Genomic DNA, 14,826 nt, shown 5'->3' with positions numbered 1-14,826 from the left:
GCATGGAGTTTGCATGTTCTCCCCATGCATGCGTGGGTTCCCCTGTACCCTGGATTCCTCCCACAGTCCAAAGGCATGCCTGTTAGGTTAATTGGTCACTCTAAATTTCCCTTAGGTGTGTCGATGAGTGTGTGCTTGGTTGTTTGTGGTTAGGGTCAGGGCTTACTTATGTTCCCAAGTAAGCCCTGTGATGGACTGGTGACCTGTCCAGGGTGTACCCCGCCTCTCGCCCATAGACTGCTGGAGATAGGCACCAGCTTCCCCGCGACCCACTATGGAAGAAGCGGTATAGAAAAGGACTGACATTCCAGGAAGGACACTTTATATTGGCTGTGTAGATCGTAAACATACAGTCCTACATTGGTCAAAGTGTTAGAATGGCCTAGTCATACTTTAGCCCCAAAATCTAATTCAGAATGTGTGGCAAGAAAAGAGCATTTTAGTATTTACATACACAAAGCTGATAAAGACACTGATAGGCTCGCAGATATAATTGTAGTGAAACGTAGTTCCACAAAGCATTGATTCAGGGGGCTGAGTACAAACACATGCTACACTTTTCAGATTATTTGTTAGCAACCTTTACAACCATGTGTCATTTTTCTTTTAACTCAAGGTGCTGTTACTGTATGTATCTATCATACAGAATTATTCTGAAATATCTTACTTTGTAGTTGTAACATGACAAATTGTGAAAATTGTATTGAAATTTATATTTTTTATATCAATACTTGATTTGTCTGAAGATGTATTTGTGTTTTATTTGCCCCCAAGTCTCAATAGACCTTTCTTGTGTCTTTTTTTTGATCACACCAGGGGCTTTGGGTGCATCATGGGTCAAATATTTTTGCAAGTATCACAAGGAGGGGAGAAGGCTGATCATGGTCTCCTGTGAACAGAAGCCTGCAACAAAGCAGGTGCTTTATTGCCAAAAATAAACAAAAAGTGGGCCTTTGTCTCCATTGTTGTTGACTCCATCATAAACCACTTCTCCAACTCCTTCTGTTTCCCTGCAGGCCCCACTGCTACTCACTCTGAAATCCTGCATTCGTCGCAAGACGGAGTCCATCGACAAGCGCTTCTGCTTTGACGTAGAAACCGTCGAAAGGTTAGCGCAAATACAACCTGACGAGGCAACACGAGAGCCTTGTGGGATAAACAGGTTGAGGCGGCGAGGTGAACAGGTGGTTTGCAAGGACAGAGTGTGAAGGCTAAATGGACTGTAGCCCAAACAATCCATGAGCAATGAGCTGGTGCTGGAAACAGATGGCAAACTCATTGATTGCAGGGGGAAGGAACACAACAAGCTCATATTTATATAAGCAGGCACACAATGCATTTTAATAACTGCTTTAGCTATGAGCTTCCCTGTTACCTTGCAGGCCTTTTTGGTCTTGAAATCTGTGGAAACACTCTATTGTCAGCTTGAAATTATGTACTGAGATTATGTATTGTACTCTGAACTGAACATATCTGATAGTCGGGTGTTCGGTAAACTCAAGGTGGCAGTACTGTGTAATGTAGAAAAAAATTGCCCTTTGATGGAACACGATAAATTACAACTGAAATGCTCCTGGTGTTAAAGCACAGATATTCAATTTAATTTAAATAAAGGACAGAATAAAGTCATCTTTAACCCAGGTTAGTGTTTTTAATGACTTTGAAAAAGCATTCTATATCCAACAAAAAATACATTTATTTAACTCTGAAAGTTTATTGCAACTTAAATTTATTAAAGGGTTTTTCAAGGGTTTCGGCTTGCCAGAGGAAGCTTTCATCTCATTGCACAGTTGTCTTTGTTAACAATTGATTCACCTGCCCATAAGCTGTAAAATCTGGCACTCAATGGCGTTGTCTGCACGCCGATTGTAGCAATGGGTTTTTATTATTACTTTATGCTCGCTTACTTTTATCTCGTTTAGCTTGCAGGATGCGGTCTGATGCATCAAAGACGCTGCCTTCTGGGGTGTTCTTATCCAAAATTTTTCATCTACTCCACTTGGCTTTAAAAAACTTAGTCTGATGTGTGAATTTAATAAAGATGCTCATAGTGGTTGGCTATTATTGAAGAGTGCATCGTTTTAGCTGAATAATTAAACTGCAACCTTTGCCTTCCTAATGGCTCTTGTTACCGTTTCCATAGAAACGCACCCGTCACTTTCCAGGCCCTATCGGAGGGGGACAGAAAGTTGTGGATGGAGGCCATGGATGGAAAAGAGCCTGTGAGTTTCTGTTGCTCATGTGATTTTTTTTCTTTTTTTTGTATGGAAAAAGGGCTTTGTCTGGCCATGATTTTTAAAGTTTGAATTTATTATGACTTTCTCAAATCTACACATGCCCACAAGTATGCAGGTACAAACACAAGCATACATTCTCACTAATATTTGAGTAGCTGTTTGACCCGCATGCTTTTTGTTGTCATCAAAAGCAAGAAAATTACTATTTCCCCTATTTTAATAACTCTTTTAAATATACAAATTGTCTTTGAAGGCATTGAAAGTCCATCCAACAACCCAGATATATTTTTAGTATGCAGAAAATGCTTGCATTGCACATAAATTATAAAATCCTGCTAAATGTTGCAGCCAGTCCTTTGAGATTGTGATATTGCTGACAATGTGACCACAATTGCAATTTAATATTTTGTGCAACTCTACTTCCTATGATTGCAGTGAAATAGCTCAATCTTTGTCTATTCTGACCTGACCTTTGTCCCAGAATGCATCTGGCCTGTCCATGTGGGCAGGTGTAAATATCAGTCAAGAATAAAGTTTTTGATTTTGGAGCAGGAATTTTTGGCTTTGCCTTGATGGTTGCCAGGTTGATCCTAAACATCCTCACCAGTTGCTTTTTTCTGAAGATTACAGTTTGGGTACGATGGTTGAAATGTGGATATAAGTTGGTGCTTTAGTAGGAAAATATTCCCAAGTAAGCATCAAAAATGGGCTCGAAAGCATTATTTCAGGTTTCTGTAATGATGTTTCCAAAACCCTGAAATCAACCCTACTAAGAAATTATGAGCTATGTTAAAAAGCCAATGCTATCCTAGGAAACAAACCAACTTTATAACTGTACTAATTTTGAAAGTGCATGTATCAGGTGAAAATCTCTAAGGGGCATCTAATAAAATATTAGTGGGTATGTTTTATTGTAACCTGTATGGATCATGTTAAACCTAGAGAAAATTCACAATAGATACAAACTCAAATTCTTGTTTTTTTTTTGTTAATTCACAAATGTTGTTTGTTGTATATTTATATCACCCTAGAAAAAGAGCAATTACAATATTATAGGCCCAATATTAATGCGATGTTAATGATGGCAGTGATAAATGCACTGTGCTTTATATTCTTCAGTCTGGAAGCACTGGTATATGTGCAACCAAAACTAAGTTTTGAGAAAAACATTTATGAGGACAGATTATTTTTAAGGATGTTTAAAAGGCATCTAATTCAAGGAGCTTTAACTTAAAAAATTTAACTGGAGAACTAAAAAAATCAGCTGAGACAAAGACAGTATAAATGATGTTTTATCATTCATGCGGCCGCGAAACAATATGATGACTGGAAGCTTAACTTTTATAAGGCACCAGGTTCTGTATTTGAGATATCTGAGGTAACATCTGAATCTTTCAGGGCACAAGGTATTTGTGTGCATCTTCGTTCGCTGCAGGCAGCCTCAAATGGCTTTAAACCAAAAATGTCTTAGTATTGATGGAGCAAATTCTGTTGAAACTGTTCCGGATCTTAGAGGTGATGCCTTAATAAATTATCTTGCGTGTAACAGAAGATTTGCTTTAGTTTTGCATCTCTTGACGAATCAGATCCGTCTATTATTACTTGCGTGGACAAAGACAAATAGAGGATGTGAAAATGACATGTGGCATATTTTGGTGCCATGTTCCTGTGTCACTTCCCCATCAGACTCATCATATTTCTAAAGCCTACTCATGCAATTTGCCCCAAAACTCTCAAGAGTAAATCCACTGCATTGCCAAGCCAACTTTATTTATAAAGCACTTTTATAAACTGCAAGCACTGACCAAAGTGCAGAACATACAATTATGACAAGAATACAAACAATAACCGAACAGAATAAAATGTAAGTAGTGGTGTCAGGAGTAATACACAACATGAGAATCACAAGAAACATGACAATCTAAATGCAAATAACTTCCTCCACAGGGTTTAAAGCCACACCATATAGGTTTAATATGGCTAATGAAGAGGTCTTTCTAACCTCTAATGGCAAACTGTGCAAACCTTGGGAACCTCAGCAGAAAAAAGATGGACAGCCTATGTAATGAAGAGAATACAGGAGCAATATGCCCTCTCCTCCGTGTTCTAGTCGAAAGCCTTGCGGCGGCATTTTGTACCGGCTGAAGGCGTGCCAAGGACTAATTACAGTAATCCAGCTGAGTTGTCATTAAGGAATGGGTTACTGTTTCAAAGTCATCTTTTGATAACATCATTTTTATTTTTATTTAATAACCTCACCTGAAACAGATAGATAACAGCCCTGCACTTATCTGACCATCCATCTTAAAATCGTTGTCTATTTAAAAACCCCAATTAGTGACAGTATGTTTCTCATAAATGATCACTGTAAAAGACCCAGGAGAGGCAACAGGACCAAAAAGAATTACCTCAGTTTATTTGAATGAAATGAAGAGTCATCCAGGGTTTCACATCCTCAAGACAGTTGCTTATAATCTATATAGAGAAGTTATTCTTTTGTTTCAGTAGCACATTAACCTGAGTATCTTCTTTGTAACAATGGAAAACAATTTTTATGCCATCTAAGACTAGTGCAAATGGTCGTTCCTTACAAAGAAAATAGTAGAGGCCCAAAACTAAACCCTGTGGTACTCCACATGAGAGTGGAGCCAAGGATGATCTAAAACTTTTTAGACCAGCATTAAAAGTTCTCTTAGACAGGCATGATCGAAACCTCTGTACCATATGTATATGGGTTGCCAGGTTTATTTAATATCTGACCTGCCGTTTACAATTTTGTTTAATTTCATTTTTTTTTAACAACTAAAACACATAAAAGAAAAGCATAAACTGCAGGTTTCTTAATAGAGGTAGTAATTTTGAATCTAACCAACATCAGGGAATTGCAAGATTGTCACTATTTAGAGAGCCTTGTAGAAGTATTCATACCCCTGCACGTTTTGATATTTTCAGTACTTTATTCTGTCCTTTATTGGGATTTATGAGACAGACCAATATATATACTTGTGATGGAAAGAAAATATATGGTTTTCAAAAATGTTTCCTAAATAAAAATCTGAAAAGTGTGGCATGTATTTATATTCTGTCCCATTTACTCGGATAACCCTAAATACAATACCGTGGCCTTCAGGAGTTCTTTAATGTTACCTCAATATAAATGCAGCATTTCTGTAAAGACCTCAGAGGTTTATTAGAGAACATTATGGGACAAACAGGCGAAAACCATGAAACATAGCAGAGATGTCAGACAAAACAGTTTAACACTAGAACTCCCACGGCCATCAATTTGATGGTTTTGAAAGTTTGACATGCCATAACTCTGGTTTATTAAAACTGTTATCTTCCTGGCATCCTGACTTTTTCTAAACCTGTATCTTGTGTGTTCCTATGTCTCCAATTAAAAAAAATAAGTAAATAAAAGATCTAAGTATTTCTACCTCTAACTACCACAGCCGCTATTTAGACGGCCCAATTATTTATATTGATATTTGTTTCCCGCGGCTGAATATATGCGTGAGCGTAGCCTAGCAACCGCCACTCTAGAATGCAGTCTGAGAAGGAGATCGCTAGGGTCCTACAAATGGCTTCTAGAAGGAGATTTTCTGCTCAAGAGGCATTAGAAATGCTTCAAACATTAGATGAATGTGATTCTGGGGCCAAGAGGGATTCTGGATTCTTGGTCAGTATTCAGTTCCAGTGACAGCGGGTCAGAGAGTGAGCCTCCCCCGGCTAAAAAACATGAGTCATCCCATTAGCAGGAGGTGGTGATGATAGGCAGTAAAGACTAGACTATGTAATGATTTTATCATTTTAGGGTATAGTTTACAGATTAATAAGCTAATAATCTATATATTATTTATACAGCAACAGTCCTGCAATCAGTGCAGATTCAGAGACAGGGAGACGAGCCAGACGCCCAGCTTTAAACCCAGCAATCCAGCTCACTGTCAGGAGAGAAACTACAAATCAAGGTACTGATAAAAGACAAAGAAACAATAAGTTAGGTCATAGATATAGTAGCCCAGTAACAACGATCTATTTTGCGCTTTACATCGTTTCCATCACAAGACGAGCGCACACCTGAGGAGGGGGAGGAGATAGGAAACGATGGCACTGTGTGGACAGTGGTAGGGGAGGAAGGAAGTAGAGGGAGGCGTCAGAGCCAGAACGCCTTGACAAAGGCAGAGGGACCCACCGGACCCACCACGCCCAGACTGCATTCCTCTGCCTCCTGGACACTGAAATGCTCATTCGTGTTCAGGGCTGCAGGGTGGCTGAGGCCCGCAGAGTTTTAGGAGATGATTCCTTCTGGGACATGAGTGTGGATGAGCTGAAGGCGTTTTTAGCACCTGTTTATGTCCGTGGAGTGAAAGGTGGGCGTAACATGGAGCTGTCCAGCTTTTGGTCAGATTAGTAAAGCTTTTTTTTTTTTTTTATGTTTTAAATGTACGACTCTGTGTTATTTTTCAATACAATTTATAAATAATAATAAAACATAATAGGTTTTGATCAAATACTATTATTAATCCTTGTCAAAACCATAATTTTATAGCGTGCAAGAAAACCATTAGCATTCTGACCAATTCAATGCGTTGAGGTCATCACCGCCCACGGATCCAGAATGCTCGCTGTCAATTTGACGGGCCTGGGAGTTCTAGTAGTGTTAGTATTCTCAGAGTCCTAGTGTTAGTATGGGACCACTTCAAATCTTCCAAGATATCACCATTCGTCTAAACTGATAGGCTTGTCAAAGAAAGCATTAATCAGAGAAACAGCCTAGGGGCCACTGGTAACTCTGGAGGAGCTGCAGAGATTCACACCTCAGAGGGAAGAATCTGTAAGCAAAATTATTAGTTGCTTTTTATTAATAAGTGGCAGAAGAACACCATTGTTGAAAGAAAGCCATAAGTAATCTAGTTTGGAGTTTACCACAAGCCATGAGGGGACACAGCAAACATAAAAGAAGGTGCTCTGGTTAGATCAGACCAAAACTAAGCTTGTTGGCTGAAAACTAACTGAACTTCACTCTGAACACCTTCATCCTCTTTTTGAAAGATGGTGGTAGCAGCATCAGGATGCGGAGATGCTTTCCTTTAGCACAGCCAGGGAAGCTGCTAAGAGTTGGTTGGAAGATTTATGGCGCTAAATCAGAATCAAAATCAGAAAAGCTTTATTGCCAAGTACGTTTTTGGACATACAAGGAATTTGTTTTGGCGTAGTCAAATACAAGGCCATCCTGCAAGAAAACCTGTTAGAGGCTTCAAAAGCCTTAAGACTGAGGTGGAGGTTCAGCTTCCAGCAGGACAACGACACTAAATGTACAGCCAGAGCTAAAATTGAATAGTTTAGAGCAAAACATATTCAATATATCTAAACACCTATAATCCAACTGCAAATCTGCAGTAAGACCTGAAAATTGCTGTTCACAGAAGTTTTCCTTCTAATCTGACATTTTGTGTTGCAATACAGAATTGGCACACATTTTAGCCTGTAGATGTGCAAAGCTGGAAGAGACATACTTAAAAAGACTTGGAAGCGTTAATTGCAGCAAAGTGTGGTTCTACAAAGTGTTGACTCAAGGGGACTCAACACAAATGCACGCCATACTTTACAACGTTCGTTTGAGGAAAAAAAACATCACAATTTTGTGGGATTTTGATCTATCACATAAATGCCAAAAAATGCTTTTAAGTCTGTGGTTTTAACAAAACAAAAAGGGAAATAGCTCAAGAGGTATGAAGACTTTTGCAATGCTCTGTGTGCAACAAAGCATGTCACTCACTGTACCTTTAATTGATTTTTATTAAAAATTAAAACTGCATCAAAGTGCTTGTTTGTTGAAGCATTCTTAGACCAGTTCAAAGTTTGGATGCATTTAATGAACAGGATTTTCTTCCGTAAAATCCAAAAACTGAATGTTATTCCACTCTCAAAAACGAGTCTAAAAATTAATGTGTGTGGCTGCAGATAACTTGATGCCTCTCATTTCCAGACATCCCTGGTAAACCCATACTGGCCCCCATTTCTGTTCTGCTGCGAGTATAAAAACAGCTATAAATTACACTTGACTACTAGATTGATGCATTACAGTTTCGGTGAATGTTTTGGCAACATGTTGCACATTTCACACCCAAGACATTGACATGCTTGATCCCACATCCCGAAATAACAAGTTATTCCACATTAAAAAAACTTTTTCAAAGTGTTTGGCAGTCTGGGGGGAAAATGTCTGCACGTACTTCTCCAGAGTCTCCTAAGCGACTGGATATGCTGGCACTTTTTCTTGCTTGGCACAGAAAGGAAATCAATCATTCAAAATACTGGAAAAAGGAGGTTCGGTTTTAACTCTTTTTTTTAATTATTCACTCTGGCATCCCCATTATTATTTTTTTTTTTCTCCCATATGTTAGATTTGTTAGTCCTGATGCATAATGCAACCCTGTGGAAATACCATAACAGAATGCAGTCAGTGTCGGCAGCTTCAGAACCAGTTGTAGGGTGTGTCTGCCATATTTTTTCCCAACTACTACCTGCTGCTCCGTGATTCTGGAACAAAACTCTCTCTGCTTCTCCAGCTGCACTGTACTTAGCCCTGACCTGTGACGGCTATTGGAGGCAGGAGGAGGAGGAGCAGTGAGCTATTTCAAGAAGAGAATCAGATTGAAGCACTGCTATAAAGACCGCCTCGTTTGATGAGGCCCGGTCTCACAGTCAGATGTTCTGAGTCTGAGGTCCTGGCAACTGTACCTGCAATACTGGAGACAAATTTGCCCAAAAAATGAATGCATCTTTTTTTCTGCTTCTCATAGTTAATGTATGTCATAAAACAGTTAACTGAATCCAGAAAATAGAGCTCAGAACCTCATAATTCATCCTGAAGGCTGTTCCTGCGTGTAGGAAGCTGGATCCCATAGATTTGTTGCCTTGAACCTTATAGTTATTTTCCTCCTCTTTTGTTTAAAAAATAAAAGCAGTCATTAATCACAGTGGTAGATTTTTCCATATGCTCCAGACTCCTCACATACTTTTTACATTGGCTGTTTTCATTTCAGATTTATCACTCCCCGATTCACAAGCAAGCAGAAAGTAAGTCAGGGAACAAGATCCCCAGAGCCTCAAGTTGGGATAAAATATTCAGTTTTTCTGTGAAATGACTTAATTTGTTTGGCGGGCTGTTATTTTGCTGTTTTTTTTTTTTGTCCCCCACAGTGGAACTAAATGAAACCGGATTCAAGTTTGTGAAAAAGTGTATCAACTACATTGAAACTGAAGGTAAATGATTATGGCCTGTGTTCCTGTTGGTTTCTTACTCGCCTGTTGGGGGCGTAGTTGAGTCATCTGTTGGCAACACTCCTGCGGGCTGCTGTGAAGGGGAACTATCCCTCATCACAGCACTGTTAAAAGGCTCATATGAAACTTGCTTCAGGTTGTAAAGCTTTTCACTCAGCCAGTCCAAGGTTCCTAGGCAGTCTGGAAACGTCTCGAATTTTATGTCAGTACTTTCCCGATCTGGATCAGAATGGAAACGAAAATAAGAGTGTGTCAAAAGACTTTATTCCATGTCCCACTGTCTAAATGTTGTCCTTCCTTCTATCCTTACTTGTCTTTTTTTTTTCGGTCTTTCCTTTCTTCCTGTTCTCTCCCTCATGTCCTTCCTTTTTTCATTTCATTATTTCTGACCTTCTTTCTAATCCCATTTTTCTATCTGTCCTTCCTTTTCTTCACATGTCCTCTTTTCTTTACCTCCTTCATTCCTAATGTCCTTTCTTCCTTGCAACCTATTGGTTGTCCTTATGCCTTTCATTTATTCTGTCTGTCTATCTGTCTTGTATCTATCCATCTTTCTGTCCTTTGTCTCTTGAGTTCTGTCTGTCTGTCTGTCTGTCTGTGTGTCTGTGTTTTCCTGGTTCCATATTTAAATCCTGTCCACTCTATAAATATTTGCCATAAATTCTCAGAGACATTTGTTGAAAGTCTGCGGGATTGAATTGAAAATCTCTTAATTATTACATAAGGTACCCTGACCATATGTCTCTGTGTGTTTCTCTGAAGCGTGTTCTCAGTTCTCTAAAAACATTAACAAGACAAACACAGGAAGATTCAGCATTATTAATTATAACTCTGCAGTGAAACCAAAGGTTGAATTAGGGAAACAGGTTTTATTACAGTAGATGTGAGCACGTAACTTGAGTCTGAGTAGTTTCAGACAGCAGGGAAGTGCAGAAACAGACATTTTAATTCTGTCTCACATCAGACCTTAGAGGAAGCATGTGGTACGTTTCCACTCTACAGCATCGGTCCAGATCATACTCCCTCCTTTTTTTACTCTATCCTCCCTTCTCTTCTGTCCAGGAGCCACACAAGAAGGAGTATACAGGACGGTCGGCAGCAACATCCAAGTGCAGAAGCTCTTAAATGCCTTCTTTGGTAAGGACGCGACTCTGTGAACATGTGCACCATCTGTCCATTGGCTTTGTTAAACACATTAACCTCCTGCATCCTGCAAGAGGATCTGCAACATTTTGTGGCACTTAGATGCAAACAAACTCCATGTAATGAGATGCTAGAGATGGTCAGCTGTCTGAAACAAGCCTACAACACCTTTCCCTTCTTATGAGAAAAAATTAAAGTTTTGCTGTTTGGAAATGTTCCTGGTCACAAACAAGAGAGAGAGTTGTGGTGTGAAACCTAACAATGGGCCAAGTATCACTCCTTTAGGTTAATGCTCTTTTAAAACTACAGCCGAGAAGCTCTTTTAACTAGCCGACTGCAGGCTCTAGTCAACCTGCTGATGAACTCGCTTTACTCTATAGAGAGCAGAACTCCAAAACGTACAACGTGCTGTGAAAAAGAATTTGTCCTCTCACAGATTTCTTCTGTTTTGCTTCTTTGTCACACTTAAATTTTTCAGATCATCATTAATATTTGATAAAGATAGCCTGATTAAAACTTCTTCCTTTAAATTTGGCAAGTCGTCCAGGTTGTGTGGAAGCAAAGCAGCCCCAAACCCTCACGCTATCACAACCAGGTTTGACTCTCATTATGATGGTCTGTTTCTCTTTTAGTTTTAGGTCAGATGTAATGAGACGCACACCTATTTTTGCTAAATTCATGGGGATCACCAAGACGTTTTTCTGCTAATGTGAGGTGACCCTTTGTGTTCTCTTGGTTTAACAATGGTACTGACCTTGGAACTCTCCCATTTTGCCTTGTCTCTTTCTTATTGTTAAATTGTGAACGCTGACCTTAACTAAGACAAGTGGGGTGTGCAGTGCTTTAGATGTTATTCCGGGTTGTTTTGTGACCTTTTGTTGTGAAAGAAAATCTCTGGTTTAGAGCTCCCACGACCAAAGATGACATGCGACAGATATCAAGCAGTGTCTGTTATGTTCTGGGAAAAGTCGTAGAGTGAGACTGCTGCCGCATCTGATTGCTGTCCTCTTTTGTGCAGCCATGAGCACATGTACCGCTGTCTCCTTTACCTCCTCCTTCTCTCTCTTCTCCGCTGCCCGACTCTAATTATAACAACATTAAGATCCACAAACTGCCGTCTATTTCTAAATAGACTGGTATGTCAGTTGGATCTGTCTGAAGCAGTTGTGGCACAGCAACAAATTGTGAAGTCTAGCATCCTCATGCAGTGTGACATGAGTTATTGACATATTGAGGTTGCACAGCGGGACATGTTCGAGTACTGTATGATTTTTCAAATCGCACAGTGTGCCGGGCATAAGACACAGGCTGCCGTCCACCTAAAACCGATAGGCTGGGCAATTACAGCAATGTACGAAGCAGCCGAGAGCCTCATGGTATCTCTGCAGGAGATGCAGAGATCTACACCTCAGGTGGGAGAATCTGTTCACGGGACATTTGTTATTCGTGCTCTCCACAGATCTGGTGACACTTATGAGAAGAAAGCTATTGTTTGAGAACCATATGAAGACCCATTTGCAGTTTGCCACAAGCGACGTAGAAGACACAGCAACCATGAGGAAAAAGAGGCTCTGGTCAGATGAGATCTGAACTGAACTTTTTTGCCCACATGCAAAACACTGTGTGTGGAAGAAAACGTGCGCTGCACATCACCCTAAACACACCATCGCCACCTTGAGACATGGTGGTGCCAGCATCATGCTGTGGGGATCCTTTTCTTCAGCACAGTCGGGGAACATGGTCAAAGTTGATTGGTGGATGAATGGAGCAAAATGAAGAGCAATCCTTGAAAATCTATTAAAAAGACTGGAGTCTGGGTAAGGTGGTTTTACAAATTGTTTTACAAAATGCAAATGTGCAACACACTTTCAGATACTTATATGTATACATTTGTGAAAGTATGATTTACTCCCACTTCACAAATTTGCTCTACTTTGTGTTGGTCTGTCACATAAAGTCTGTATAAAATACATTTCTAATAGGTTTGTCAATGTAACCTGACAAGATGTGAAAGGTTCAAGGAATACTTATGCAATTCACCGTACTAATCCTACCAGTCCTTGCCTAATCACAAGTCCTGTCATCAAAAAAACAAGTGCACAGTTTGATGATGCAGTATTGATGTTGCCATTTTAGTCCTTAAATTGAACTGATGCTTTTTGAATTGTTCACAATTTAATTCAAATCCCAATTAACAGTAATCACAACTTCTGAAGAAACCAAGAAAAGGAAAATCCCAGGCATTACTCCCAGCTGTTGAACTGTACAGCTCATTATTCTGTCTTTCTAAATCATAGTTAGGATACTAAATTAAGCTATTGTAGTAGATGGAAATTCTTTTTGGATCAAATGGAAAAAAGCTTTTTAGATTCACTCAAAGGAAAAGGGGAAGGAATCATACTGATTCTTTTGGAGTCATTTTGCAATAAATACCTTAGTGCACAAGACCAAGTTTGAAATGAATAGAAATGGTTGCAGACGTCATAAGCTGTGGCACCTGGTTCATGGACAGATGACATAGCTCCAGTATGAGATCAAGTATCGCCCATCTTTAGAACAAACAAATCCACAGTTGCACAAAGAGAATCAGTCGTGCCTTGTAGACCTCTACATATAGTATTCAAAACCCCTGAACATTTTCACATTTTGTCCTGTTACAACTGCATTTTATCGGGATTATATGTAATGCACCAACACAGTAGTAGAGCAAAATTGTGACATTGAGGGTAATGATGTATGGTTTTCAAATATTTTAATGAAAAAAATCTGAAATGTCTGCTGTGCATTTCTATTTTATCCCCTTTATTCTCATACCCCTAAATAAAATTCAGTGGAATTAACTGCATTCAAACAGCACCATGAAGACCAAGACGGTCAGGGGAGATGTTGGGGATGAGTTTAAAGCAGAGTTATGTTACTATATGAAGCTGTGAACATCTCACTGAGCACTGTTCAGTCCATCACCCAAAAGTGGAAGGTGTTGGGCACAACTGCAAACCTATCAAGTCAAGCCATCCAGCTAACCTAACAGGCAAGGCAAGAAGTCAATCAGAGAACCAGCCAAGAGGCCCATAGTAACTTTGGAGGACCTGCAGAGATCCACAGTTTAGGTTGGAGACCTGGTTTGACAGGACAACCATTACTTTTTATAAAAGAGTGGCAAGAAAAAAAGACATTGGTGGAAGATAGGCATGAAAAGTCACATTTAAAGTTAAGCCATTATGATTACAGCATATATGTGGAAGAAGGTACTCTGGTCAGGGGGTGACCAAAACTGAATGTTTTACCCTACATCTAAAGCACTTTTTATGACAGATAACTAACACTGTGTACCACCTGAAACACACCAACGCCATAGTGAGTCATGGCGGTGGCAGCATTGTGGTTTGATGAAGTTTCAGCAGAGCCAAGGAAGCTTTATAGAGTTCATGGAAAGACAGGTAAGGCAGGACACTATGGGAAGAATACTCGTATGAGACTGCAAATGACCTAAGACGAAGGAGGAGGTTCACCTTCTAGCAGAAAAACAACTACCATTACAATTACCCTACCATTCCATAAACAATAGAACGGTTCGGATCAAAGCATCAGAACTAAATTCAATTAAAAATCTGTGGCAAAACTTTCTCTTTGCAAATGTTTTCCATTAAATCTGACCAAGCTTAATCTATATTGTAAATGAATGTGCAAAAATCTCAGCTTGCAGATGTGCAAATCTGATAGAGGGGTACCCTAAAAAGCAAACCAATTTTCTATTGTATTGACCAGGGGGGCTGACTAACCAACTTAACACAATGTGAAAAGGTTCAGTACCTTTGAAAGGCACTGTAAAGGTCCATGAACATGTTAACATATTCATGGATAAATCACCAATGTGTGTTGGACAAGAAGATGATGCTGGCATTAGTTTTCTGCAGCTCCAGCAAAACCAACAACGAGAATGTTTCCTCAGTGGACAATGTCGGGTTGACAGGAACTGACAAAATGAGTCATTTGGGTCATTGCCTCTACTGTGATTTCATAGGTGGACAGTGACATATGAAAGCTTTTCCAAGTAAGGAGATGATGAAGTCATTTGAAGTCACTTCTCATGAAAGACATATCAGCTTTATAGCATGGCCAGGAAACTGAAAAAGGCTCCATCCTGCGAAGCTGA

The 14,826-nt window shown here is 39.6% G+C and overlaps 1 protein-coding gene across 3 annotated transcripts in view; it reads left to right on the top strand.

Annotated features, from left to right (window-relative positions):
• Positions 1-14,826, top strand: part of LOC124876331 (oligophrenin-1-like) — a 47,498-nt gene that overhangs the window by 10,029 nt on the left and 22,643 nt on the right. For all 3 annotated transcript variants that reach the window (XR_007040281.1, XR_007040280.1, XM_047378995.1), the window contains exons 9-14: positions 817-917; positions 1,017-1,108; positions 2,144-2,222; positions 9,290-9,323; positions 9,447-9,509; positions 10,590-10,664. Coding sequence is in view for 1 of the 3 variants with exons in the window: in XM_047378995.1 (XP_047234951.1) it covers positions 817-917; positions 1,017-1,108; positions 2,144-2,222; positions 9,290-9,323; positions 9,447-9,509; positions 10,590-10,664 (444 nt within the window). In the remaining 2 variants the exon portion in view is untranslated. The remainder of the gene's footprint in view (positions 1-816; positions 918-1,016; positions 1,109-2,143; positions 2,223-9,289; positions 9,324-9,446; positions 9,510-10,589; positions 10,665-14,826) is intronic.

The sequence above is a fragment of the Girardinichthys multiradiatus genome, chromosome 11 (genome assembly GCF_021462225.1).
Source record: "Girardinichthys multiradiatus isolate DD_20200921_A chromosome 11, DD_fGirMul_XY1, whole genome shotgun sequence".
Classification (NCBI taxonomy): Eukaryota; Metazoa; Chordata; class Actinopteri; order Cyprinodontiformes; family Goodeidae; genus Girardinichthys; species Girardinichthys multiradiatus.
The sequence above is the reverse complement of the archived record's forward strand: the minus strand, read 5'-3'. Positions and strand labels throughout refer to the sequence as shown.